At 41.8% G+C, this 26,501-nt stretch overlaps 2 protein-coding genes across 3 annotated transcripts in view; one reads left to right on the top strand and one right to left on the bottom strand.

Moving 5' to 3' along the window:
- Positions 1–13: 13 nt before the first annotated feature.
- The window catches only part of LOC118300081 (uncharacterized protein C7orf31), a 28,834-nt gene continuing 2,346 nt past the window's right edge, over positions 14–26,501 (bottom strand). The window contains exons 2-14 of one of the 2 annotated variants that reach the window (XM_047336135.1): positions 18,318–18,450; positions 16,559–16,656; positions 11,832–12,074; positions 11,391–11,647; positions 4,342–4,496; positions 3,794–3,937; positions 3,623–3,694; positions 3,472–3,501; positions 3,162–3,352; positions 2,997–3,082; positions 2,744–2,918; positions 2,509–2,597; positions 14–2,425 (exon numbers count right to left, since the gene is read on the bottom strand). In XM_047336135.1, coding sequence (XP_047192091.1) covers positions 1,586–2,425; positions 2,509–2,597; positions 2,744–2,918; positions 2,997–3,082; positions 3,162–3,352; positions 3,472–3,501; positions 3,623–3,694; positions 3,794–3,882 — 1,572 coding nt within the window. In that variant the 5' untranslated portion in view covers positions 3,883–3,937; positions 4,342–4,496; positions 11,391–11,647; ... (1 more) ...; positions 16,559–16,656; positions 18,318–18,450 and the 3' untranslated portion in view covers positions 14–1,585. Of the gene's footprint in view, positions 2,426–2,508; positions 2,598–2,743; positions 2,919–2,996; positions 3,083–3,161; positions 3,353–3,471; positions 3,502–3,622; positions 3,695–3,793; positions 3,938–4,341; positions 4,497–11,390; positions 11,648–11,831; positions 12,075–16,558; positions 16,657–17,146; positions 17,339–18,317; positions 18,451–26,501 lie in introns of those variants that run through there. The other variant, XM_035624158.2, reaches the window with a different exon arrangement.
- pde11al (phosphodiesterase 11a, like) lies at positions 7,721–19,219 on the top strand. The gene is made up of 20 exons (XM_035624146.2): positions 7,721–8,789; positions 9,611–9,769; positions 11,008–11,097; positions 11,346–11,486; positions 11,572–11,636; positions 11,913–12,033; positions 12,229–12,304; positions 12,394–12,461; positions 12,606–12,698; positions 13,325–13,375; positions 13,578–13,724; positions 14,122–14,229; positions 15,240–15,349; positions 15,437–15,527; positions 15,925–16,025; positions 16,203–16,280; positions 16,380–16,443; positions 16,820–16,894; positions 17,025–17,108; positions 17,209–19,219. The coding sequence occupies exons 1-20, from the start codon at positions 8,016–8,018 to the stop codon at positions 17,542–17,544; spliced, it is 2,832 nt and encodes a 943-aa protein (XP_035480039.1). The 5' UTR covers positions 7,721–8,015; the 3' UTR covers positions 17,545–19,219.

Here is a 26,501-nt window from a genome sequence, read left to right as displayed (position 1 = left end):
AACATTTGATGTATTTATGAATGTTAATCTGATATTTAATCAATTAATTAGTTAATTAAAATATGTCATATGTTGGAAAGTACAAAATTATGTGAAAATAACGAAAACACATCAGAAAGAAAAATACTATACACTCTGACCGACAAATAACAGGGCGTGATGATTTATATGAGTATATACCACCACCTGCTGGGCAAACAGTTGAATCACGGATTGTCAGTTCATGGCATTATAAAAGAAATGTAGTCACAAGGATGCATTAACAGTTCTGGTATACATATATATACAAAAAAGATGAGCATTAACCAAATGAGTTACTAATTGGGCGTGAACATCTATACTGATGATTAATGTAACATAACTATATTTTTTTTTTCAAAAATGCACATTTGCTCACAAAAGGCAAAACAATAATGACAACAACAAAAACACTGTTGTCTCATATGCCCTTGGGGATTTGCATTGTGAGAAAATACCACACACAGTTTTAAAATGTCTGCAATATTCATCAAGAAAATTGCGACGGTCAATTTTTGCTGTGTTGCCCTCTATTATTTGATTTTCCTTTCTCTCTGAACCTCTGAATGAAAGGCTGTTATATCACTCGAGGTTGCAGGCTTGCTGCTCAAGGACTTTCCGTCACAAAAAAACCCTTTCACAGAGAGTCAACCTGACTGCAACAGATAATGTGTGAAAAGGCATTTTCCCTTTCACAGTGTGGAGCTGAAGCGGTCACTGCAGCACCTACAACACAGAGAGGTGGATTCCATACCGCAGGCTGCACAATGCTCCGTGATGAGCCCTGTGACATATAACCCTGTGAGGAATCAGCTGCATGCAGATGTCCTCCTGATGTTCTTAGAGACGTTACAGTAAAGATCAAAGTATTCATCTGTGCATCGTTATGAATTTACTGCTGTAGAATATTCACTGTCTGTGAAGTATGAAGGCTTTGAAGGCTGTTTCTTTTATTTTACCCTCACAGTGAGCCATGGCTTACGGGAGTCTTATGTAAGTGTAGTGTATAATACATCATGGGCTCTAATGAATATTGCTAATTTAAATGTAATTTAAGAGCAAATGAACAATGTTTGCAAATTTGGCCTGACAGTTTGTGATACTTACAAAATAGTGCATAACTACTGAGTTAAATAAACAGTCTGCTCAAAAGAAATGAGACACAGACTTCAGATCCACCCGTCCTTCTTACAGCCTTCACAACCAGCCACTGCCAACTGGCTTTTGGAAGCAACTCATAGCCGTAATAATTTTACTCTTACAACCATTTTAAATGTCACAAGATCGTGAAAGTCAACCATGACTGTAGCAGTGATGTTGAAATGAAAGCACCTCTGAATATACAGTATGTTGCATTCAAATTATTTGACTTTCCCCTATGAGTTTCCCCTGAAGGTTTTTAAAGGCTCCCAAATGCAGGTAGTAAATTTAAGTTTACAGTATTCAAAAGAAAAACTGTATTCAAGGTTAACTAATTCAATTTCAACATTAAGTATTATGTAGTTGCAAAACCAAGTGTTAGAAGACTACTTTATTTCTTCCAAAGAGGGTTCAAATATGCATGTGACTATCCGTGGAGGTAGTAGCAGTTGATCCCATAGAAGTCGTGTTTTCTCCCTGTGACCACATTGTCCGTCAGGTTCACAGCAGCACGTGTGATGGAGCTGTTGAAGCTGCGATGGGCTGCCGACTTGCTGAACGAATTCTGAAGGTCCAGGAGGCGGAGGGCTGCATTTTCTCCACCTGCGGTCCCAACTGGGCCGATGCCTGGCAGGGCGGGAGGCCTCAGCGGCACGTAGGGGTTAGAGATACCCTGTGACAGCTCTCTGCCCTCTGCTCGTCTCCCCTGCTCTGCAGCAGGCCTTGATAGTAACTCAGTGTGTGAGTCCATAGCTACCTGGTGTTTGGATGCACTTCTTCCGACTTTAAAATGCTGCTTCTTGATGCTCGGTTCATGACAGAGGTTGCTCAGGCTTTTCTCTCTGTTCACATCTATCTCTCTGTTGGACAGTGGGCGGTTGTGCAGGTCCGGGGGTCTCCCTGTGTCGTCTTGCATGAGACTTTCATCAAACCGGACTTTGCTGTTTTCTCCCTCCCCGTCCACGTACACGGAACTTTTGCCCTCGATTTGTTGTTTGTGTGAGACCTCCCGGGACAGCTCAGCCCTCTGTGCTTCTGTGCTGTTCTCTGATTGACGGTGGCCCTTAGGATTTAAATCTGGTGCCTCATTATGCTCGGCTGGGATCTCTTGTTGCCCGTGTTGGTTTGTAGGAGCTGTAGCAGTGCCGACTTGATTAGATGGATTTAGGAGGTCAGCAGCAGTGGGACTGCATGTGCCGCTCCCCTGTCTTCTCCTACATGCGTGTCTTGGTTTAGCGGGAACAAACACAGGATAAGACCTTTCTCTCTGTAGGAGAAAAATAACTCATCAGGATTCCTGTTGCACACTGTGTTACTGTAAAAGAAAGATACACCCTGCAAGTGTTTTACCTGTGTTACAGTCTGTGAATTCATCCCAGTGAGTCCACTCATTTTTTCCTTGAAATCATCTATCTTCAAAGGACATGCTGGTCCAGATCCTGTAATTCAAACACAATATTATTGACTTTTTATATGACTTTGCAAAGAGCTTCAACACAATAGCACAATATCATTTCTGATACCAAACTCTTTTTTTTTCAAAAAGCTTCCTGCTTATGTTTTCACAGTGTTGAGGCTTCGTTACCTGTGAAGTGCCTTTGGTAAGTGGTGACCCAGTGTGTCCTCTCCACATTTGTCAACATGTTGCTTGTCCGCTCAGATAGAGACAAATCCCAGTCACGGAGGTTAGGGTTGGGCAGCACTGTCTTTGGAGGAGTGGGGTAGAACACTTGGTTCTCTCCCGTCAGTGGCTTTGTATGCTGGAGGAAGTTGTAAGGTATTTTTTATGTTCGGGTTGACTTCATTGACACGGTGAGGCCATATATCTTATTACTCACATCCCAGAAGCCGTGTTGTCCGGTCCACGAAAGAGCCTTCCTTGTTTTTATTGGTGTCTCCAAGATTTCATGTCTAAATGGACCACCTGCGCATGAAAATAAAGAATCCTTAAATACCTTCCTGGTAATATATTTTCTAATATCACCATTTGCCCTTTTTTTTACCATATGTTTTACTCAGCAGAGTGACGCCTGGTGCACTTTTTGGGATGAGATGGCTCGGGTAGGGTTGGGAGGCAACTCTGACCCCTGTCTCAGGGTCATCTGGAGAGTGGAAGGATGGAAACATGGCAAACCGGGAGATGTGGGATGAATAGGGATGTTCCTTTGGAGTTGCAATTTTGATAATTTTCTCCCTGTTTTAGGCAAGTAAAGAAACGGCGAGTAAAGAAAAAGAAAAAGTGTATCTAAAGTTTGAGGCAGACACAGGTAAAGTCTTTGTTTATGTCTAGTGTGTGTTCATGAAAGTACTCACCCTATATTTATATCAGTTGGTTTTGGTACACTGAGAAAAGAAAAAAAGTCCTTTTTAATTTTGCATCGCCAATGAAAAATGATTTTTATAGATTATCAGTGAATTTGTTCACAGTTTAAAATTGCTAAAAAATAATCATAAGGCAACTTACAGCTGGTCATTGAGACGAAGTTTACTTTTCTTGCTGCCAGTATTGCTATAAAGCTGCTGACTGGTGACCTGCCTGTAAAGGTTAACATAGCAATGCAATACTTTTGATGCCTCACAATTTTAATTCTTGTGAATTTTTTACTTTTCTATGCAAAATTCTTCCTACACTTACTCAGGTATGATGGCGCCTCCGTAACCACATCGATATTGGTCATATAAATCAAATGCGAAGCCGTGGGTTAGTGAAGAGTTGGGCTCCATCTGGCTGCCGGAGCTCTGACTCAGAAGGGATGAAGCACCGAGGAGGGAACGATATCTGAGGACAGAAACACAACAAGTTCGTCCACACCGGTGGTGAAACCTTGTCCACTTGTTGTTCGCTTACAAGCTTCCATTTACAAACATGTTTTTACAAATGTTATGGTCGTCCGTAAGAGGATTAAAGAAAAATTGACAGAGCCACGATGGTGAAGACATTTCAACACTCTCACACAACTACATCCAGCCTGCCGATTTTTTTTAGAGAGATCTTAATTGTGTAATGAAGTTATGTGTGGAGCAAGCCTCACGCGATATAAGACTATAAAGTAAAGTTATAGAATAAATGAGACTGCAAACAAGTCCTTCGAATTTCCAATTATGAGATAATCATACAACAATTACTATAAAAACAAACACAATAGTACAATCGAAGAAATAAATGGATGGGTTTTCTTTTACCGCCTTTTCTGATTGGCAAGGAACTAATCCAGAGACATTTCTCTCGTCCTCCTGATGCAGACGGCGACAGCAGGCACCTCGGTCCAGATAGAAGTGGAAACAGTGAACTGGACTCCCTCGTCTCAGCTCGTGGCCTGTGAGGTGGGTTTGGATTCCTGGGACAACCAGAGTGACAGTGTTACAATAAACAATAGGATCTGAGTGAGTGACACACAATCCAACCCCCCCCCCCCCCCCCCCCCCAAGCATAGAGTGTGTGAGCAGAGGTGTGGTTTGAAAAGCTTTTGTAAAACCAAACCAAACACTGAAGCATTATCATACCATGGCTTAGTTTCTTATGTGCTTCTAACCTTGAGAGAACCTTTGTCCCTGTTGTGCAGGCTTGGTAACTACAGAGATCAAGATTTGCTGCTGTCTGTTGGTCAGTGTCAGTATTTTCACATCCAGCAGGCAATCACTGCTCACTGCTTCCCGCCATCCAGTTATCAAGTGAGGATCCGATAATATTACACATTCACACTTTGGTGAACTCATACAACTATACTGTCGGCCAGCGGTGGAAAGAAAATCAAGTTGGCTCTGACCGGCACATGCTGACACCAGATACAAGCTGTGTGCAAGGGGTGTTTGGTTACAGGTCTCGTGTTTCGTTGTCTCAATTCCTATTCCGCATAGAAACAGTCATACATCGAGGCCCATGTGCCTCAGACGATGACACGGTACTTGTTCAAAAAATGTTTCAACTCGGAGATCATTTCCCCCCTTCGAATCATCGCGATCATCAAGACATTTTTGGGCTCATTTTGGAGAACAAGTTCTTCAAGAATTGAGTCGCTGGCTAGATGTGCACTGTCATTACTTTCTTCCTTGTCTTTGGTGAATATCTCTTAGCTCTAGACTACGAATCAGACTCTGATGAAAGTTAAAATGACTAAAAGTGACACCAATGAAAATCAAGCTGGGAGCATCTGCAGCTTTTCAAAGGATGCTGATTTGTATTAATCCTCAAACTCCATATGAGGAGACTTAAAGATGAAGGAACCTCGTTGTGTCGGCTCATACTGAGTGAAATAATAGAATTAAAACAAGCCACCGCTTTATCCAGAGCCTCCAGGAAGCATTATTATGCCCAGTCCTTATACTGTATTGTTCAATATGAAAACAATATCACATTTAAGCCCCTGAAAACAAACTTGGCTTTATATCTTAATAATTCAATACAGCATTAAATAATCATGACCAAACAAGTTACAACCCAAATCAAAGATGTCTTGTCACGAGGTATTATGTCTCTATAAAAGTTAACACCAACTAATCTGCTTCATCAAGACTGTGTGGCTGATTGGAACAGATTTGATTGACAGTGACCAAACAACTAAGAAATCACCACCAGAATCTGATTCAAATCTCTGAGAAGAAAAAAAGAAAGAAATATCAGAAATATCTCTCCTTTATCAAAACTGTAACTTCAGCAGAAAATAATGTTTTCATCACAATAGTCAAGGTGAGGGGGAAAAGGGGTCTTCTAAAAAAAGGACAGCACACCTGATCTGCTCCCCGTTCAGAAACCTAAAAAACTGCACCCAAAGACCGGTTGTCAATCAACACGCAGCCACGAATTATAATCCATGTTTTTTTGGACATGACGCAGACTGCTTTCCAAGCAGCAAACCTTGCGTTGTTTGTTGACCCTCACAAGACCCACATTCTGCATTTTGCTTTTTAATTGGGATTCCCACGAGATCTTGTCCAAAGTCTTTGCAAAACACCCAAGTGCTATCAAGCAGCCTGAGCTAAGTCCAGTAACCAATTACCCCGCTCTGCCCCAGCGGAGCTGCCGCTCTTTGGATTACATTTCCTGCTGCTGCATTATAAATGTGCCACGGCCAGCAGTGATTTCCCTAATATTAAGTTATAGCGCAGATTCAGGTTGACGCTTAATGCCTACATGGTTTCACACTCCAGCAGGGATTCAACTTAATCTGAAGTTATACTTAACCTCACCAATAAAATCAGAAATGGGACATTGGTTATTTTATTGGTGAGGTTAAGTATAACTTCAGATTAAGTTGAATCCCTGCAGGAGTGTGAAACCATGTAGGCATTAAGCGTCAACCTGAATCTGCGCTATAACTTAATATTAGGGATATTCTATGCTGCAAATTGCAAACATAGCCTCATGAGTAAAAAAAAACCTGCAAGAGGTCCAAAAATTTGCTTTGGGCACCAATGACCCCTGAAACCGTCCAGTACTCACAGACCGCTCTGTGTCCCGAGCCCGGATATGCGGCGCATGATTTGTTTCTGTTAGTTAGATTTTTGTTTGTATGAACTCTTTTGTTTAGGAATATTCCAGCTGCCAGTGGAGTACGAGCTCCCTGACAGACTTTATAGAGACATCCATGCTGTTTCTTCCATGTGAGCTGAGGATGGAAGAATAAAAGATGAACCTGTGAACCTGCACCTCAAAGCACACTGCTCTGGAGAATATTTCATGAATTTCATGCCGGAAAAAAAACAGCCAAGTAAAAGGTTGTTTGTGTGTGTGTGTGCGTGCGTGTGTGTGTGTGTGTGTGTGTGTGTGTGTGTGTGTGTGTGTGTGTGTGTGTGTGTGTGTGTGTGTGTGTGTGTGAATCACAAGGCCACTTGACTCCATGACAACACAAATGTGTGTATATCCCCTCAAATGGGAAATACTTTGATGCAAATCATATCCATGTAGCTTCTTTTGACATGTTCAGATGTGACAAGTGTGTTTTTTTCCAGTTGCATAAAACTATCTTTGCATAAAATGTGCAAAAATAAAATTGGACATGCTCATATATGCACTGTGGAGATTTTGTACAGAATTTGGGCAATTTGGTGCAGAATATCAGGCAACTTCATTTCTCCCTCTCAGTTTTTTTATTATGAGAGCGAGACAGACGTGTGTCGGACTGTTTGGCCTTGGTGGAGGTATGGGCTCTACTGGGTTCCATTATAGTCTTTCACTGTTTTCATTCTCTCCAGCTATTTAATCATATCCTGCGCCCCTGAGTTATTCAGAGTTATTCAAGAGAATCAGAGCTGCTTTCATACCTTTACAGCCACTCTGTCTATCTATCTATCTATCTATCTATCATGGAAGAACAATCATTTAACCTGTAGGTCTTCTACGCTACAGCTGCAAACTTCTGCATTGTCGTGTGTGTGTGTGTGTGTGTGTGTGTGTGTGAACATGAAATTCGTACTCGGTTTTGATTGGAGCCCTGCACAGTGTCTCTGGTGGTAAAGAATAAAGAGAGCGAGTGAACAGTCTGCCCTGCAGTTTTTTTCTTCTTCTTCTTTTCAGTTTCCAGAGAGAATATATATATATAGGTGCCGTGTTTTCCTACACCAGAGACAGCTCAATCTCGCCTGACTGACTGACAGGTGCAGCTCCTCTCGCAGGCGTCATCACTCCGGTCTCAGACAAATCCATTGGACCACTTGTGCTCCCAGTATTCCAGGGGAGAACACGATGGACGAGCTCATACGGGGTGAATGAGTAACTGTTTTGAGGACATCACTTCTTTGACAAGCTCGACTGCAGCCGCCCCCCCCACCCCCGTCATCTAATCGACTTGGTCTTGTTTTATTGCACTTGAGCGTCTCGTTTGAACCCCCTCCCCCTCCCCCACCCAGCCTCTTTCACCATGACAACGTTTGACTTCTCGGATGTGGAGGCGTTTTTGGACTGCCACCCGGATCTCTTCGAGGAGTACCTCGTGCGTAAGGCGAAATGTGATCAGGTTAGCAGGTGGTTGAAGGAGCACCAGCCGTCGAAGGTGTCCACGGCCGAGGAGAAGCGCGGCGCCGCCCGCGACCCGCTCTGGCCGAGCAACCCGGACGGGCTCCAGCGCAGGTCGTCCCACATGGAGCTGCGGCGGAACTTCGCCCGGTCCAAGGCCACCACCGCACACCGGACCTACGACGAGCACGTGAGTCTGAGCGAACACGAGTCGCAGTCCAGCATGAGGCGCCGTGCGCTCCTGCGTAAAGCCAGCTCCCTGCCGCCGACCACCGCGCACATCCTGAGCGCCCTGCTCGAATCCAGGGTCAGCGTGCCCCAGTACGCGTCCAGTGCCATCGACTACAAATACAGACTCAAGGAAACCAACGAGAGGGAGTTTTTCTTGGAGTTGGTGAAAGACATCTCCAACGACCTGGACCTGACGAACCTGAGTTATAAGATCTTGATCAACGTGTGCATCCTGGTGGATGCGGACAGGTGTTCGCTTTTCCTCGTTGAGGGACCCGCGCACAAGAGGACTCTGGTGTCCAAATTCTTCGACGTGCACTCGGGCACCACGGTCAGACCGTCCTCCATCACACTGAACTCCAACGAGGTTCAGGTGCCGTGGGGAAAGGGCATCATTGGATATGTGGCAGAGCATGGAGAGACTGTTAACATCCCGAATGCATATGAGGTAAATGTCCTGACATTTACCAATGTTATTACTCGGACAGAAGTTAGTGATGTTTACAGTGAGTGAAGCTGTTGGTGTAAAGATGTATGATCCACATGTGTTTGCAGCATCCGAAGAAAAACATGACCATGATCAGTAAGTCCTCGCTGTAGGCGAGGCGCGCCTTCGGTCCCGGACGAGTGTCCACAGATGGCCGAAAGGAATGGCACACATTTTAATGGGGAGTTGTTTGTGAAGTTCTTGTTGCTGCCAGAGGACAGTGTTGTGCATGGACAGTATCGGAAAACATTGTCCCACCCCTTTGAGCTCCAGCTTTCTGCGCACGATGGTTCGCTCAACTCAAAGCAAATTGAGCAAAGACTCCGGGTAATCGCCTCAATTATGTCTCAATAAAACAATCCTCACTCTATATTGTCAAAGAATATAAGATGCAGGAAAGCAAGCGTTATAATCCCCGCTGCTCCACACTCCAGCTCGTCTTATAGATACCAGTTAAACACCACATCATTATATCATGGCCCTGGGCTGCTGGGGAGGCTCAGGCAACATGATGATGCAGATCCCCCTGAGGTCTAGGCCTATTACTGCAATGGTGTGGACATGTGTCAAGGATGGCTGTTAGTTTTCCTGCTTATAGTATGAATTTGAATAAAAAAAAACAATCACACCTGCTTTATTGTAGGTGACGGTGGCACGTTAATGGTCATAGAGGGCTGCGAGCTGTGCTGGCATTTACTGAGCACGGTGGAGTGTGTATATCTGTGGGATTGTGCACGTGTAATGTGTGTGTGTAACGTGTGTTTGTGTGACCAATATTGCAGGATCACCGCTTCAGCGACGAGATAGACAAGTTAACAGGCTACAAGACTCAGTCCATCCTCTGTATGGCCATCTGCAACAGTGATGGAGAAGTCATCGGTGTTGTGCAAGCAATCAACAAGAATCCCACAGGCACCCCCTTTACCGAGGATGATGAGAAGGTGAGGAGTTATTATGTTTCTCAGTTAAAAAACGAAGTATTTTTTTTTTCAGATTCACGTTACCAGGGAGTTATTGAATGTATTTTAGCTATCATTTTTATCATCTCCAGTTTTATTGCAGGTAGTCGGACCATCAAGGGCATTTTCAGAGATTGAGTTAAAATTGCATTCTTGTGGAGCATAGTGTTCCCACCCCCACCCCACCTGCCCTCTAACCCCACTACCATCAACACACACACACACACACACACACACACACACACACACACTTGCACAGAAGAGCTTGAGCCATGCAGCTGAAATCACTGTTTGTACTCTGAATCTTTTTAATGGCTGTGGAGTAGGGGCATCGTGTTCCCTTTGAAGCAAAAAAATAAAATTAAATAAAAATGAAGAGCTGAAGCCAACCTCTCACTTGAGTGTCTGGTAGTGCAACACACACACACACACACACACACACACAGTGGATATATTGTCAGTGAATCCAGTGCTTTAGCAGAATATGCACGTATTACCGCTTTATTTACAGTTCCACCACTTATTTACGGTTTGTTGATGAGAAAACCAATATACCGTGAGGTGAAAAGTGCTGGATTCTTGTGCGGTAATAGGCTAAGGTGCTCATTTAACTCATGTCAGGTATATTGAAAAACAAAAACAAAAAAGAAATCGAGGAATCCAAATACACAGTTCGTAAACCTGAGTTTCTAGGTCCCAGCTGCACTGAGAAGCAACAGTGTGTCCACAAGGTGGCACAGTGAAGTTGTGTCAATTCATTAGTTCGGAACTCATACTGTACGCTCCCTGACTTGTACTTCAAAGAAATCAAGTGTAACTGCAGCAGTTGTACGATTCTGTGCTTATGAATCTAAAATAAAACACTAAAGCTGCAGCGACTTCAGAAACTACTCTTGAGCATCAAAGATGCTGAAAATAGAAAAAAAACAAACATCTTGATCTACCAGTTTATCTCGACATTTGAAGGCATTTGATGACTTGAATTCCGTTTCTCTGTAAATCAATACTTCATTAACAGGGAATCTATTGGAGGGGAATTTGTCCAGAGAAGCAGCCAACTCACAGCCAAATGATGACTTTCCACCCCCGATCACTGCACAGTCTTTTGTTTTCTTTTACCCTGTTTTTTTTTATGTCTTTTTGTTTAACATATAAATAGCTAAAAATTGACGGATTTTGCATGCCTTTAACCGTTTCATTTTTTTTGTGCTTTCACTTAGGTGCTGCAGATGTATCTACCGTTCTGTGGAATATCGATTTCCAATGCCAAGTTGTTTTCGGAGTCTCGCAAAGAGTATGACAGGAGTAGGGTGAGGAGTTGTAAATTGTGCTTTTATAAAAAAAGATGTTTACTTGTTTCATAGCAACCCGAGGGTCTGGTAGTAATGTCACATTTTTAATTATAATTACTAAAATACAGATTAAAATTGTTTAAATTTCACACGTGTGGCTAACAAGACCCCTCTAATGTATTTTTCAACACAATGCCATTGTATCATGATTATGTCAGCGCTGTGTAATGAACACCAGTGATTTTCGTCTTTGCTCGCGGCCTCAGGCTCTGCTGGAGGTGGTCAACGACCTGTTTGAGGAGCAGACTGACCTGGAGAAGATCGTCAGGAAGATCATGCAGCGAGCCCTGACCCTCTTGCAGTGTGAACGCTGCTCCGTGCTTCTCCTGGAGGACATCGACTCGCCCGTGAGACGTCTGGCTCTTTATCAGCATCTCAAACCCCTCTCGTCTTTGTTGTTAAATGTCGTCGCTGTGGTGGCTCTTCTTACAGGTCGTGAAGTTCTCCAAGACGTTTGAACTCATGTCGCCCCTGTGCAACTTGGACCGCGACATCAGGTGAAACTCTTCTGGAGAACGCGAAGGTTACAAAAAAAGTACAGTGTGGCAGATGTACAAAAAGATTGATTATTTGGCTCACAACAGCATCAGAAGTGGGACTTAATAAACAGACACACGAAGAGCATTATTGCAAATCTATGACACTTTGATGCATTACAGCATAGAAAAATTAGTAGTAAAACGTGAACTCACGCAATATTTACTGCTGTCATGTCGGATGATCTGCCTTGACGTGACTGTTGTTTCCTATCTGTGTGTTATTGGCCACATCAGCATGGAGAAGCTATCGTGTTCTGATTGGCTGATCAATAACAGCATTGCTGAGCTGGTGGCTTCCACGGGACTGCCTGTTAACATCAGCGACGTCTGTCAGGACCCACGCTTTGATGCCGAGGTGGGGGCCGATTAAACCTCCCCGTTGACCTTTCAAATGTCCTACAAAGACGTAGACCACACAAATGATAATTGTTACAGTTCATATAAAAACTGGGCAAATTTACTTTGATGGAATGTTGCTGTAACCTGCTTTAAGATATACATTTCTCTGCCATCAGTCTGACTTCATAGTCACTGACTCCTCTCTTTACAGGCAGATCAGGCCTCGGGGTTTCACATCAGATCAGTGCTATGTGTCCCTATCTGGAATCGAACTCATCAGATAATTGGTAGGTTGACCAGAAATATTCGATTTGTTTCACTGCAAACCAGTTTGCATGTTGTCGTTACTGATATGCTTTACGTGTCTTTTCTGCAGGGGTCGCACAAATTCTGAACCGACTTGACAGGAAGACCTTCAATGATGCGGATCAGAGACTGTTTGAGGTTAAATACATAAACACTTAAATAACATTTGTTCAAATAAACCATTGATTTCGGTGCACACAGTTGCGCTGGATACGCATTATGCCAGTGTTTTAGGTTCCTTTAACGTGTTTTTCTTCCCTCTGGCTTTTCCTTTGTTTGCAGGCATTTGTCATATTCTGTGGACTTGGAATCAACAACACCATGATGTACAACCAAGTTAAGAAGACTTGGGCCAAGCAGTCTGTAGCACTGGATGTAAGCACAACAGCACGTTGTGTATTATATTATATTTCTTTGTTTAGGTATATGACCTTTTCACCATAAGCTTTCTCCCATGTTCTTCACTTTTCTTTTGAAATATGCCTTAGTTATACGACAAATATAATAACAACCAGCAGCTGAATAGTTAACTAATTGAATCTTAGTTATTCAACCAATCACTATAAAACCTCACCGAGCACACCATGGGCATAGTTTATGCCGCTGTTTGAATTATATCATGCATTAAAGCGTGGTATAAATAAAGGCATTTCTGAAACTTAATGAATAGCTAATGAAGTTGGTTTATTTAACAATCAATGAGACAACAAAAGAACTGTGTATATGCTGATCTTTAAGAAGGACCAGAGATCTTAATATTGATATAAAGGACGATGCACACTCCTGTACTTCTGTCACAATATGCCTTCTATCTAAATATCTGATCCATCTTTCAGTCTGCCAAGAGACAGATGTACTTTGTTTGGTCCTGATTATGTAACAACATAATTAGGAAAGACAAATTGTATCAATATTCTTTTGCAAACATTTATCAACCTTTGCTGCAATCAGTGTCTTTTTGAGAGTTTTTGTATTTTGCATAATTTCTGCTTTTTTTTTAGATGTTGTCCTACCACGCCACCTGCTCCAAGGTAGAAGTTGACAGACTCAAGGTAATCCTCAGGCACAGAGGGTTAAGAAAACAACATTCAAATATTCTAATTAAATACTATACAAACTTTTAGGAAATGTGTGTTATCTCAAATCTGTCAACATGAAGTTGCCCAACAATCAGTTTGCTGAGACTGTTTAATTGCCTCTCTGTCTCACTTGCTGGCGACCATGTGACTGACAGCTCTGTCCTCTCCCCCTCAGGCTGCCAAGATCCCCCTGAGCAGTGAGTTAGGCATCGATGAGTTTCACTTCAACGACTTCTCTTTGGACAATGACGCCATGATCACTGCGTCACTGCGAATGTTTCAGGAACTTGGTGTCGTGCAAAAGTTTAAAATTGACTATGAGGTGAAGCCCAAGAAAATTATGTATGTACGTGTGTGTGTGTGTCTGTGTACAGATAGATTCATGCATATATATATAAATATATACATACATAAATACATATGCTACATGCAAACAGACACATACATACATATATATTTACAGCTGTATATATATATATAAATATGTATGTACATGTGTATGCGCTGTATGTTGCCTATGTGACATAGCAACAGCCTCTCCAGTCAATTTACGGTCTATGACAGGATGGACGACAGGTCTCCACTTCCTCTCACTATACAAAAACTGTGTAGTGGCTTCACATTTAGGGAGCTGTCATATTGTCCATCTTTATGGTATATACAGTCTCTAATGTATATGCATGTGCCTGTAGCTAACCTGTATATGTGTTTCCTTTTAGGTTTTGTGCCGCTGGCTCCTGACTGTGAGGAAGAACTATCGAACTGTGGTGTACCATAACTGGAGGCATGCTTTCAATGTGTCACAGTGCATGTTTGCTATAATCACAGTAAGTCAGATTTTTGTATATTGAGTCAACAACTTTGTTCACATTTAACTTTTCCAAATTCAAGGGAATATCTCAAAAGCTTCAAATATGTCAGGCTGGATTTTAGGGAAATGTGTCTAAAATCATGCATAAGAAATGTAGAATATTTCCTCTGGATGAAAGAAATTTGTCCTGGGTCTAAATATCTTATTCAGTGTAAACATCACAGTACTTAAATGAAGAGCTGGACCAAGCCGATACAGAATATATACGTTTATATGATACTGAGGGAAGGAAGGAACTGGATGTTAAGGATTTAAAGAAGTAACAGTCTAAAATTGATATCCATGCCCCTAAATAGAGATTTAAAATTAAAATGACCCCGATTTCTAAGAATTGTATCTCCAATATCTCTCATATCAGAGCTTTGTGTCCCAACTTCTCTTCCTGTTTGCTTTCAGTCTGTGCTGTCAAACTATCAAACTAAATGCGAAATTCCTCCAAAGCACCCCATTGAAACTTAGACCCTCAAACATCGTCGAGAGTTATTTTTAAAAGCTGTCATGAGAAACGTTCATCTCAGTGGACTTACCATTAAACAAAGCAGCCGCCTGTCACTGAACAAAAAATCATTAGGAGGTAACATCACAGAGGACGAGAAAATTTGAAAGAAGGGATAATTTGAGTAAAGCCTCAGAGACAAAGAATCAACTTTCCAGTGTGATCAGGTATGCTGAAATTAATTTTACTCCCGATCAAAATCCTCTCCTTTCCTATATTTTATTCTGTCGTATCCTATATCCTATCCTAATTTTATTCTATCCTATCTTATATTCTATTCTATCCTATCCCATATTCTATCATAATTTTATTCTATCCTATCATATATTTTATCTTATCCTATTCTATCGTATCCTATATTTTATCCTATCCTTCCCATCAAATGGCAATAGGTTGTATGTTATAAACAAAAAATGGAGAAAACATGTTGCTGTGGATAAGAGGGTATCTGTCTGCTTTGCTTTCTGCAGACAGCCAGTTTCCGGGATGTCCTGTCAGATGCAGAGATACTTGCCCTAATGGTTGGCTGCCTCTGTCATGACTTGGACCACCGAGGCACCAACAACGCCTTTCAAGCCAAGTGAGTGACTCAGACCTGGAGAGTGATGAAAGGCAGGCGTCACATCGGTGACTGAAAGTTTCACTGCTGTGTTTTTTCCCCCTGCAGGACAGGTTCTGCTCTGGCTTTGCTCTACGGGACGTCCGCCACCCTAGAACACCATCACTTCAACCATGCCGTCATGATCCTACAAAGTGAGGTCAGGAGGTGCAAGTTTTACAACTAAATTGTTTATACTCGCTCCTCACTGAAATTTGGAAGAGATATTTGGAAAAGCCAATGAATTCATGTTTGTCAACATGCTGGGTGTCAACCAGATTAAGTTTTGGGACAGAACCAGATTAAGCTCAAAGCCTCTGATGTTAGGTGGCAGCAGTGCTCACTAGAGACGTTACGAGTCACTGTGTTCTCTATTGATTTCTTTTAACAGAGGACAGAGGAAGTCTATACACATTGCTAATTACCATTGATAATAGAAGCCTCTCTGACAGTGAGCAATGACTTTACCAATGCAATGTCGTAGAGGAGACATTACTCATCCCTGCTTGCTTCTCTGTGTGTGCCTGCTGTATGCTATTATATTATTTTTTCTACAGGGTCACAATATCTTTGCAAACCTCTGCTCTAAAGAATATAGCAACATGATGCAACTATTGAAGCAGGCTATTCTCTCCACAGACCTTACTTTGCACTTTGAGTAAGTTATCTTTTTCATGGATTGGGTATCTTATCACATATAATTGGATTCATTCTTACAAGTAATTAGAAGAGTCATCATTTAAATTTCTTGTGTAGTGTGGTGCTAGTGTGGAAAAAAAATGCTTTTGCCTTCAGACATCTTCTGTATCTTTGACCGTCTCTTTGCATTGTGCAGGCGCAGAAGCAAGTTCTTTGAGTGTGTTCTGTCTGGAAACTTCAGCTGGACAGATGAAGGACACCGAGAAGTTCTCAGGTTTCTAACTTTGTGATGAAAATATTACTGTGCTGCAATCATGATAAATGTGGAGAGGAAAAACAAGTAGCTAGAGCTGAGCTTTGATACCATCAACAGGTCTATGCTGATGACAGCATGCGATCTGGGCGCCGTCACGCGACCTTGGAAAATATCCAAACAGGTTAGAAGTCTGATTCCAATGTTTTCTCACATCTGTGCTTTGCATATTCAGGACTTGGAGATGTAAAGATACAGGATGTGTTTGGTTTAAAACAGGACGTGTTTGCATGTCGTACCTTTTTCCTACTGATGGTATCAGGCTGACGATATTTCTATGTCTTCTTGCATGTTTCCCTGCCCTTCCCACAATGCATGCACGCATATACCAGAGCACCTGAAAAAAAAGTTGATAACACTAAATCTCTAAAAGTAAATTTTACACAAACAGGTATCAAATGTATGCACATCTAGCTCACTGCCCATGTTTTGATATCAAGATTTGACATCATGTTTGAGAAGAAAAAAGAAATATTAATGATTTGCATGAATGTCCCAAGGTTGCAGAGCTGGTGACGAGTGAATTCTTTGAACAAGGTGACAGGGAGAGGTCTGAGCTAAAGTTGACCCCAGCAGTAGGTTTTCAAACTCTAATCTTTCACTGTGATTTTATCAGAAACATATATTTCTTTCTCATCCTGAGTAACCAGCATATACTCATTGTGACTACTTCATGGATGACATAAGGTAATTCCCTCTCTATAGGCCATATTTGACCGAAATCGCAAAGATGAACTTCCCGCCTTACAGCTGGATTGGATTGATGGGATCTGTAAACCACTTTACCAGGTACACATAACTCTTAATGACTAAAGTGAAATCCTTACTCAGGGTCTCATGTCTTCATATAAATGTAGATAAAATATTTTGACCATATTCTCCTTCACAGTCACTGCTGAAGATTAACAGGAAGTTGCAGCCAATGGTCGACGGGATTGATGGCAATCGAAAGAAGTGGCAGGAACTCTGCTGGACCTATCAGCATACTAGCCGAGCCTCCGTGTCCAATCAGAGCACTGAATCAGATCAGAGTCCTGAGTCCCAAGAGGAGGCAGAAACCAATCAACAGCAAGAGTCCACAGAGACCGTGAAGCCAATCGTCAACGCCAACAAGTTTGGAACAAAGTCAAAGTGCAGTCAGCATCTGATGTCCCAAGTGAGCAAGGAGGCCTGTGACGACCAACCACTAGCAGCCGGCAACACAATATCTGCGGGAAAGAAGTAAAGCTCAAAGAGTGTTAAAGGGGCAGTAGGCGATTAGAATCCAATACACTTTTTGAAAAAAATATTTCCTCACGTGGTTCTGTGTGTGCCGAAAAAAAACAACAGTTTTTTTCAACATTTTTTTTCTCGGCACAGTCCTGGCTCTGTTAATTGAAAACAAAAAAAACATCACTCCCTGACACCTTAAGATAACTGCTAGCGCATGATGCTACAATTCAGGTGCTGTGGCCCCGTGGTTAGCGTGCCGGTCTCCCATACCCGAGGCTGTAGGTTCGAGGCCCAGCCATCAACAACAAAAAGAGAGAGAGACAAGCTTTCTCCAAAATCCTAAAGCCCCTTTAAGTATTGGTTCCACCATTAACATGGGACTCTTTCCACGTGCACCCTGTGATTTTCTAATGCTCTACATGCACTATCCTAAAGTGTGTCACTGTGTTAGACTCAGGAGTGGAGATAATTCCTCTGTATCAGACTCTATTCAAAGGGCAGTTTCCCATTTCTTTCTTTCTATCTACTGTCTCTATCTATCTATCTATCTATCTGAAGGCTTTTCATTACTGACACGTATAAGATTGAGAGACTGATAAGACCAAAGAGAGCCACATCCATTGACAGTAATGTTAGTTTAATGGGAACTGCCTCGAAACACACAAGCCCGTTGGAATGCCTTTACAAAACAAAAAGGAATCACTGTGATTTCTCTCTGTCACAATTATTGTCACTATGAATGTAAACCAGAGCCTTGTTCCTGAATGTTTCTTACAGATTTCTTACCTCGTTTGCAAATCTTTTGGCTGCATGGCATTATTATCCGTGTTACCTGAGCCGTAGGCCGTCAACTTGTTCCGTGAATTGCTTGTTCGCATCATGTGCGCGTGACCTCCTGATTCCTTGAAACATGTTTACTCTGAGGAAAACCAATAGGAATAGAAATAGTTATTTATTTTGCTTCTGAACGTAACTAACTGCAAAGGCTAGAAATATTAATATTTATTGTTTTTTTATTTTTCACCCGAGTGAGACAAATACATCCCTGTATATCAAATTCTTAATCTATGTTGTCCTTACATGTGCCATCGACTTTATGAATATGCATTAGCTGAGCGAAGTTTGGCTCATTTCTTTGTTCACTATATCGTTAAACTGCACACAGCAGCATGGAAACATCCTGAGCGACTGAGCTCTGCTTTTAAGGTTCACATACAGCAGAATGTGAATATAGAGTACATTGTCATTTCTTTAGGCGCAGATTAATCACCACTGTGTTTTATAATTTAGGCTGGACAGCATGCTGATTTGTTGGAACTGCATGTCTCATGTTTGATGTTGACATGGAACATTATCCTAATGCCTTTGACTGCCCTATGAGATTTGCTTTGCATGAAACTACTGTAAGGGAATTACTAGTGTTGTAACGTAAGGATATTGTTGCTGCACTATGTTGTTGTTGAGAACAGATAAAGATTTCTATTTTCGATCACAGACTGTACCAAAATTATACATCCATTATTTTTCATACACCGGACTATATTTATGCAAGATGTAGAATTGGCATTTTCTCCTGCTATTTATACACAGTCCACTAAAAATACCTTCTTGGTGACGACAAGAACGTGTCACATTTTAGATAAAAGGGAGTACATCTACTCCAGGTGGTTTTGGGAATAAAACGCTGTGGCTTGGAAACTGGACTTTTGTATTATTTTCTGGTTTAGTAGATTACAGCACACACACACAAGTCTTCTGACAAAACTATGATACCCACATTGAGAAACAAGGGATGCATTTACAACAGACTCTGACTTGCAACTTGTTGCAACAAAATGATCGACAAAATAAACTAAATACTGTAGAAGAATGGATATCATAATTAAGTACCTACAGGAAGCTACAGTCAAGGAAATTGCACTCTACTGATTCAAATACACCACAAATGTGTCCATATTTTTGGTTTGCCAGTCCCATATGCTGTCATGGAGATTTGGCTGCTTGTAATTTAATGTTTAGTACAAATTGAGATTGATTTTAACTTGATTTTCTGTACAAATTGATATTTCTAGTTTTAGGGGGTAAAATAGATTAAATATTTGTATTTGTGATGTCCTGCAGTCAAGTGATTGCACTATCTGCTTGGAAGAACAGAGTGCAGGGCAAAAACATATTGTGCAATTGTCATCTTTCCAAAGCCTCTCTTCATGGAACTAATAGAACAAAGTTCATCTGTGAATTTAAAAAAAAAGACAAGCAAGAAAAACACTTGTGACCTGAAAAGTGATGCTAAAGGTTAACACATCTCATCCACAAACACAGCCACACACAGAGCGCATGTTGTAAAGAGAACCTTTACATATTCATACAGTCTCTTTTAAACCGTTTTATTCATCTGTGGAGAGAGCGTTTGAAGATGGTTTCAATAAGGCAGCAAGATGAGGCAAGAGTAACAGCAGCAGAAGTGTGTAAAACTCAGTGCAGCTCGACATGCATGCAGCTGCCAAGCCATAGCCAGAGTCGGGCCTTAATCTATAATTTAACATGGATGGAGTTTATTCTCCTCAGGGTCGATGATCAGGGGAGAGCCGGATGGAGAGAGAGAGGAGGGAGAGCCTTCCAACCTCATTTTTGATACAGGGCCTGGCTCTGCCACAGTCTTTGATCTCCTTCCCTTCCTCTCTTTCTCTCCTCTGCTGTGCTTTCTGTTTTATCTCCCTCACACACACAAACAAAATGACTTTCACTCCTATTCAGTCCGACATACTGTACTATGTGGACACTGACAAACAGATGGGAGAGCAGTAAAAGACTGGGTAAAAAAAGAGAAAAACAAACAAACACCCCGGGGAGACGTGTGTAATATTTAATAACCTCTAAGATATTCATACACCTAGTTTGTATCCTGAGTCATTTCTTATGAGACGGGGGCCGAGAATAGAAACCAAACAACCTGCGATAACCCCTGAAAATGAGTTACAGTGACGGTATTAAACACCGCGTGTGAGAACATAATTACAGTAATGAGATCATGCTTTACCGCTGCTTTGTAAGTCTAGAGGAAATGTCCCACATCCATTTTTAGAAACTAGATTGTGGCAAGCAAAGCCATGCAAATGGAAATGGTGTGAAGTAGACTATAAATATTAATACACTGGCAATACTAGTGGTAATACACCAAGAATAGCTTTGTTTGCCTCATGATTATTTATTTTATTATGTGCATATATTTTTTATGATTCGATACTGAAACTCCATTATGAAAAAAACATAGCACTGGCACTGCACTGCTCATATTAATCATGCCAGCAAGCTTAAAAGCAGGAATGTGTAATGTTAGCAAAAAAAACAACAACAACAAGAACAGCACTTGACCTTCCAAAGTTCAGTTTTTCACAATTTTTTGCCAAGAGTTGACAAAACAATCCAACCCTAATATTCATTTGGCGTCTCATCATCTGACATTTAATTTGAGCCTTTGATTACCATATTGGCAGAATTTGTTTGTGTGGTAATGAATCTGAAAACGATCTGTACAGAACATGAACAAACTCCGTCTATGCGTGGTTTTGTTTATGTGCGCCGCTGCCAGACTCCCTCGGTTGAGCACCACAGAGCAACTTGTCAGTTTTTGCAATAAAATATGTACATAAAGAGACAAAGGTGTGCGGGTTGTACTGACTGATAGAAGCCAGAACTGGGAGGGGGTTATAATCATCTGGTAACAGGGGAATCAACCGCTGTACCATCACGTGGTCCCAGATGGTGTATTGCGGAGCCAAGACTTCACAGAAAATGGAGAAAGGAAGTGAAGGACACAGTGTCACTATGAAGTATGGTGAGTTTTAACCTCATGATTTACTGTGGACATGAGCGGCTCTGTTCCTCGTCTCCGTGTGCAGAGAGAAAAAGCCACAGCCATCCTAAAATCCAGCCTTTGAACATTTATGGCTCGTCATAATTTCACTCTTTCTATGCCTTCTTCTCACTGCATAAGTTGTTGAGAACAGATGCTCATGGCTGATTATCCGGACAGATAAATCAAGAGGTTCTGAACTGTTTGACCTCTGAACCTGCCACTGTCGTCGGCGAACAGCAGTTGATGAGGGTTAGAAGGGATAAAATATCCCTGAAACACGTTGAACAAATAAGAAAACACATCTGTTCTCCTCCGTCTGCGCTGCACTCACCACGGCTCGTTGTGAAACCCATGTGGTTGGACTCAACAGACATTCAGTTGTGCAGAATGGATTTTTGCTGATTCCCAAACTGCCGAGGGCTGTTTTCAAAAAATAAAGCATTCATGCGGCCTTCGAGTGCAACACAGAGAAACGCGCCTCATTTGAAGGTGCTCTCTCTCGGCAGTCACGAGACGAAGCCACAGACTCCGTGGAGATTGGTGCGTGTTTTCTCCTTGCCATTTATTGCACTGCCTTGTCGAGCTGTCTGTTGTAATCAAAGCATCCTCGGTGTTATGACACGGAGATGAATAATTGATTCATGCAGGCGGCTCACTGGTTATGTAATAGTAAGCCCACTGAAGCATCAGACAGGGCTCTGTTCTGACACTGTACTGCAAACTTACACAGAAATCTTACAAAAAGTTTTGGGATATTTGTTTTCTGTGTATTTGAATGAGCAGAATTTATCACCTTATAATGGTTATAATGCCTACATGATAAATATAGATTTCTTTTCTTTTCAGAAAATTAATCTGCAACATTATACTATTCTTTTTGCAAACAAATGAATTTTCTTCCTCTAAAGTGTGATTATGTGCTGGTTTTACAATGCTGTAAAGAAATCTTTGGATATCAACTGTTGGGACATTTGAGGACATGACCTCGGGCTCTGAGACATTTTTCACCATTTTCTGCAGTTTAATAGACTATAGACAATAAATTTGTTGACAGTTAAGTTAATTGTTAGTTGCAGCCTCAAAATTGTCTGTCTCTATTGGGAAGGGTAAAAAATTAAAAAAACAGTTTGTTTGTTTTTCATCTTGAGTTAGGAGATGTGAAGAAAATCCATGTGTGGTGGCAAAGATCCGTCTCTGTACAAAAATGCATTTCGAACATTGACACACTTGATGCGTCAGTAAAGTCGTGAGTGGTGTGTGATAAGGTGAAGGCATGTAAACACAGTGTTTCTGAAATGATTTAGCCACAATGCTGTAACTCATCGGTTTGTTCAGTTCTGCCTCCCTCAAGTGGTGAGTGAGAGCACTGGCATTACTTTGGAGCTAGTGAAGAGTGTTTATTATCTGAATGGGAAACAGAAAATATAATTAAGTCTTTTACGTAAAATAGCAAAAGTTCAAAAAGCTGTGTGTGTCCAACAACACGAATGAATTGCAAAGTTGACAACAGATGAATTAATCAAATGGCAAGGGGAGGACAGAGAGAGAGAGAGAGAGAGAGAGAGAGAGAGAGAGAGAGAGAGAGAGAGAGAGAGAGAGAGAGAGAGAGAGAGAGAGAGAAAGAGAGAGAAAGAGAGAGAGAGAGAGAGAGAGAGAGGGCGGAGCACGTGCTCTTGACCAATACCATTGATTTGATCTGAGATTTCTGGGAAAAAAAGAAAGCAAGGGGAGGTACCCGGGGTCTCTCCTGGTCCTGCTGACAGCCAGGACCGCCCCTCCCCGATGACAAGCCAGGGCTGGATTCCTTCAATGAAAAGCCCTTTGATTGTTGGCAGGAACTCCTCCGGTTTGGCTGAATGGCTGTCAGCTCTGTCAGGGTGATGGACGGGCGGGTGTTTCACCCCTCATAGAAACGAGACCCCCTCCAACCAGACTCTAACTCTCAGAGAGCAGGACCCCTGCCAGTCAACTTCTAACCTCCACTCAAACAGATGGAAACAACCACAACTGGGACGGAGGAGTGTAAAAGTGGCGCAAAGTCGGGCCAGTAATTACCAGTTACAGGAGCAAAGAGTGGATCCCACTCATTCAGGAGTCACGTCAAGGAGGGGGACATTTTCCTGGACTTTCTTACGAGTTCCCTAAACTCTCACATAGAACATAACTATAAAACTTGTTTCCAGAAGAGTATCATTATCATAATATCAAATCTCAATTTTTTTTCGGATTTGATTTATAAACACCACAGGTATCCCCCCCTCAGTTTGGTCTTATCTGAATGATTTAGATTTTTATTTGAAGAATGAGAAACTGTTCCAAAGTTACAAGGAGGGGTAAAAAAAAAAGTTTCAGTCGGACTCTGCCGTCATTTGCCTCTTAGAGCCCCTCTGCGACTGCAGTGTTTAGCTTGAACTGTAGCCCCTTAATACACCATAACCAAAGTGTGTTCCCCGAGCAGACACACAAGTGCCGAAGCAAAGCAGCTCGACCCTTCCCGCAGCACTCAATCATCAGTGTTTGCCTCCGAGAGGACATGAAACACTGCAAACATGCATCACCACGCTCAAATCCCAGTTCAGTCAGACAGCAGTATTTCTCTTTTCTCTCTAAAATCACATAGACACACACTCGGAATACATTAATTCAACTGTAATTGTTTACACTGACTCCAACTCAGCCCTGAGCTCCACACCATGAATCACTGCTCACCACCGTCGTAGCAGGCCCTCACACCGAGGTGGTCCTTTCCATGAGAGAGACAGCGCTGGGTTTGTGTGGGCATCCGGCCAGTTCGGACCTTCCAACATGCGAACTCAAACAGGAAATCTCTGTCCACATGAGCCCCAGTCACCTGTCATCTTCCCTTCCCTCTGTAACAAAGCTGTTACTCTTGAGTCCTTGGCTTTTGATAATGTGCTACTATAGTTTCTATTCCATAATATATGTTGCTAAGACAACACGATAACTGAGATAACACTTAACACACGTTTGCAAAAAAAGCTTTCTATAGACGTCATTTAACCCGATCTAAAAAAAAGAACATACCTTCCACTAATTTGTGGATGAAAGAAAACATTTTTCTCTCCAGACTTTTCAAAGGGGGAAACGCACAGGTGTGAAATGTTCAGTCTCTTGGACGAGAGGTGCAACGTCTTCAAGACTTACAGCCACGTCCAGTCGCCCTCGGCTCGACTCCCCTTGGACAACCATGGACTGGAAATCTTTACAGACATCATTAACAAAATTTGTGTAACCTATTCTTTCAGAGCACCCTCGGCCGGCTTCTCTATTTTATTCTTTTTTTAAACAACTCTTATGTGCAGAATTTCAAAGCTGAACTCCAGTAACATTAACCTCAAACTTCTCAGGTTTTCCACGTGACTTAATGAATACAGAAATTCTTATTTGTTGTAAAGAGCTCGCGCCATTCAAACTTCAAATCAGACTCGATAGAATGCAGATTTCTCTGTGGTTTGAGGATCTGGTGTCAGAACATCGTTTTCTTAAAGAATTCAGGATCTGCCTCAGCTTGTCCCAAAAAAATGTGTTTTTGCTCCCGCATTGCTGGCAGCTGTGGGACTTTGTTCATCGCTCTGAGTCAAGGTGACCATGCAGGACACTGCCAGGGTCCCAGTTAACACTGGCCTTCATCCTTGAGATCTTTATACAATATTCAAGCTGCTGCCTGTTTATTTGGCATTTTTGGTTCTTCGTGCAAGGAATTTATGTTTTGTGTCTGTATTTCTGGTGAACAATAACAGGAGTTTAGCAAAAAGATTGGCTCAAGATAAGATTGAAAATATAAATTTTTTGTATTGATTTTTAAAAAAATCGTTGATTTATTAAAAATGGGTCAGTAATGTATGATCATGCCATGAATTCATCCAATAGTCCCAGTGAGCATCCACAAATCCTTTTTTGTTTTTTATAAAGGTATCATAGTTATGTATTTATCTCCTTTGAGGATTTAAGGTGAAATGGAGGGAAAAGATCATACTCGGTGCAAAATAAAATCTAAAATCCTTACCAGAGATGTTTTGAAATACCCTTAAAATGCAGCCACACATTTCATCAGCAAAACATAAGTCAGAGGGGTCTTTTTCTCTCCCCTGCTCATAAATCTGTTCAGGTTCTTCCACATCATGAGCATTGACTCAGCTCCCCTTCAGAGATGGGGGAGGTGGGAGGGAATCTGGAGGTCTGAGAAACTCAAGACCTCATGGCAACAAACCACTCAGCCATCACAGTCACTTAAGGTCTTTTAAAAGCGCTGCAGCGATGTTTACTATGGGCTCTGTGTGAACAAAAAGCTGGAGCCCTGGTGTCTCAGCACTAACAAGACCCCATGTGAAAGCAGGGGAGGAAATATGAGCCGGCCTGTGCTTGCCACTTCATTTCCTGGCTGGTAAGAGCCTGTTTCCTGTGCATCAGCCGAAACATGGCATTTCACCGGAGGAACTTTGCCACTTGTTCCCCCCAAAAGTCCCCCCCGTCCTCAATTTTTTGACTCTCGGCTGCAAACAATTTATTTTCAAGACAAAGTGAGTAACAGATTCCAGATTAGCCCATGATGGGATTCAAATTGAAAATGACGTTTTGGAGGAAGGACAATGTAAATCAGTTTCATGTTTTGTCAGGTCCAGGCAGTGGTTCAAACCAAGGGAGCGGTTGTGGTTTTTTCCAGTGCTTGATTACCAGTGTGTGGAAAGCAAGCTCTGGAAACTCATTTTCACACCCAGCAACTATTTCAAGGCAAGTAGCTCTCTTGTTGAGGAAAAGCTGCCTTGCTCACGCCACACTAGTGGCTTTGATTTAAATGACCTCAGACTAATGTGTGAGACAAACATTATATTTTGTTTCACCACTATGAATGCAAAATTATTAAAGGAGTAGTTCACAATTTTGGGAAATATAGTTCTTGCTGAGAGTAAGATGAGAAGGCAATACAGAGAACCTGCAGGAGATGTGACAAACTTAAACATATTCTTAAAAATATGCTGTATATACTGTAAGGATGACTGACTAGCACTTCTGTTGGACAGTACTGTGGTGCCTCTCAGCTTAGTTCAACACAAAGTTTGGTAATGAGGGGGAAAGCAATTTACTTTATA

The sequence above is a fragment of the Scophthalmus maximus genome, chromosome 1, assembly GCF_022379125.1.
Source record: "Scophthalmus maximus strain ysfricsl-2021 chromosome 1, ASM2237912v1, whole genome shotgun sequence".
Classification (NCBI taxonomy): Eukaryota; Metazoa; Chordata; class Actinopteri; order Pleuronectiformes; family Scophthalmidae; genus Scophthalmus; species Scophthalmus maximus.
The sequence above is the reverse complement of the archived record's forward strand: the minus strand, read 5'-3'. Positions and strand labels throughout refer to the sequence as shown.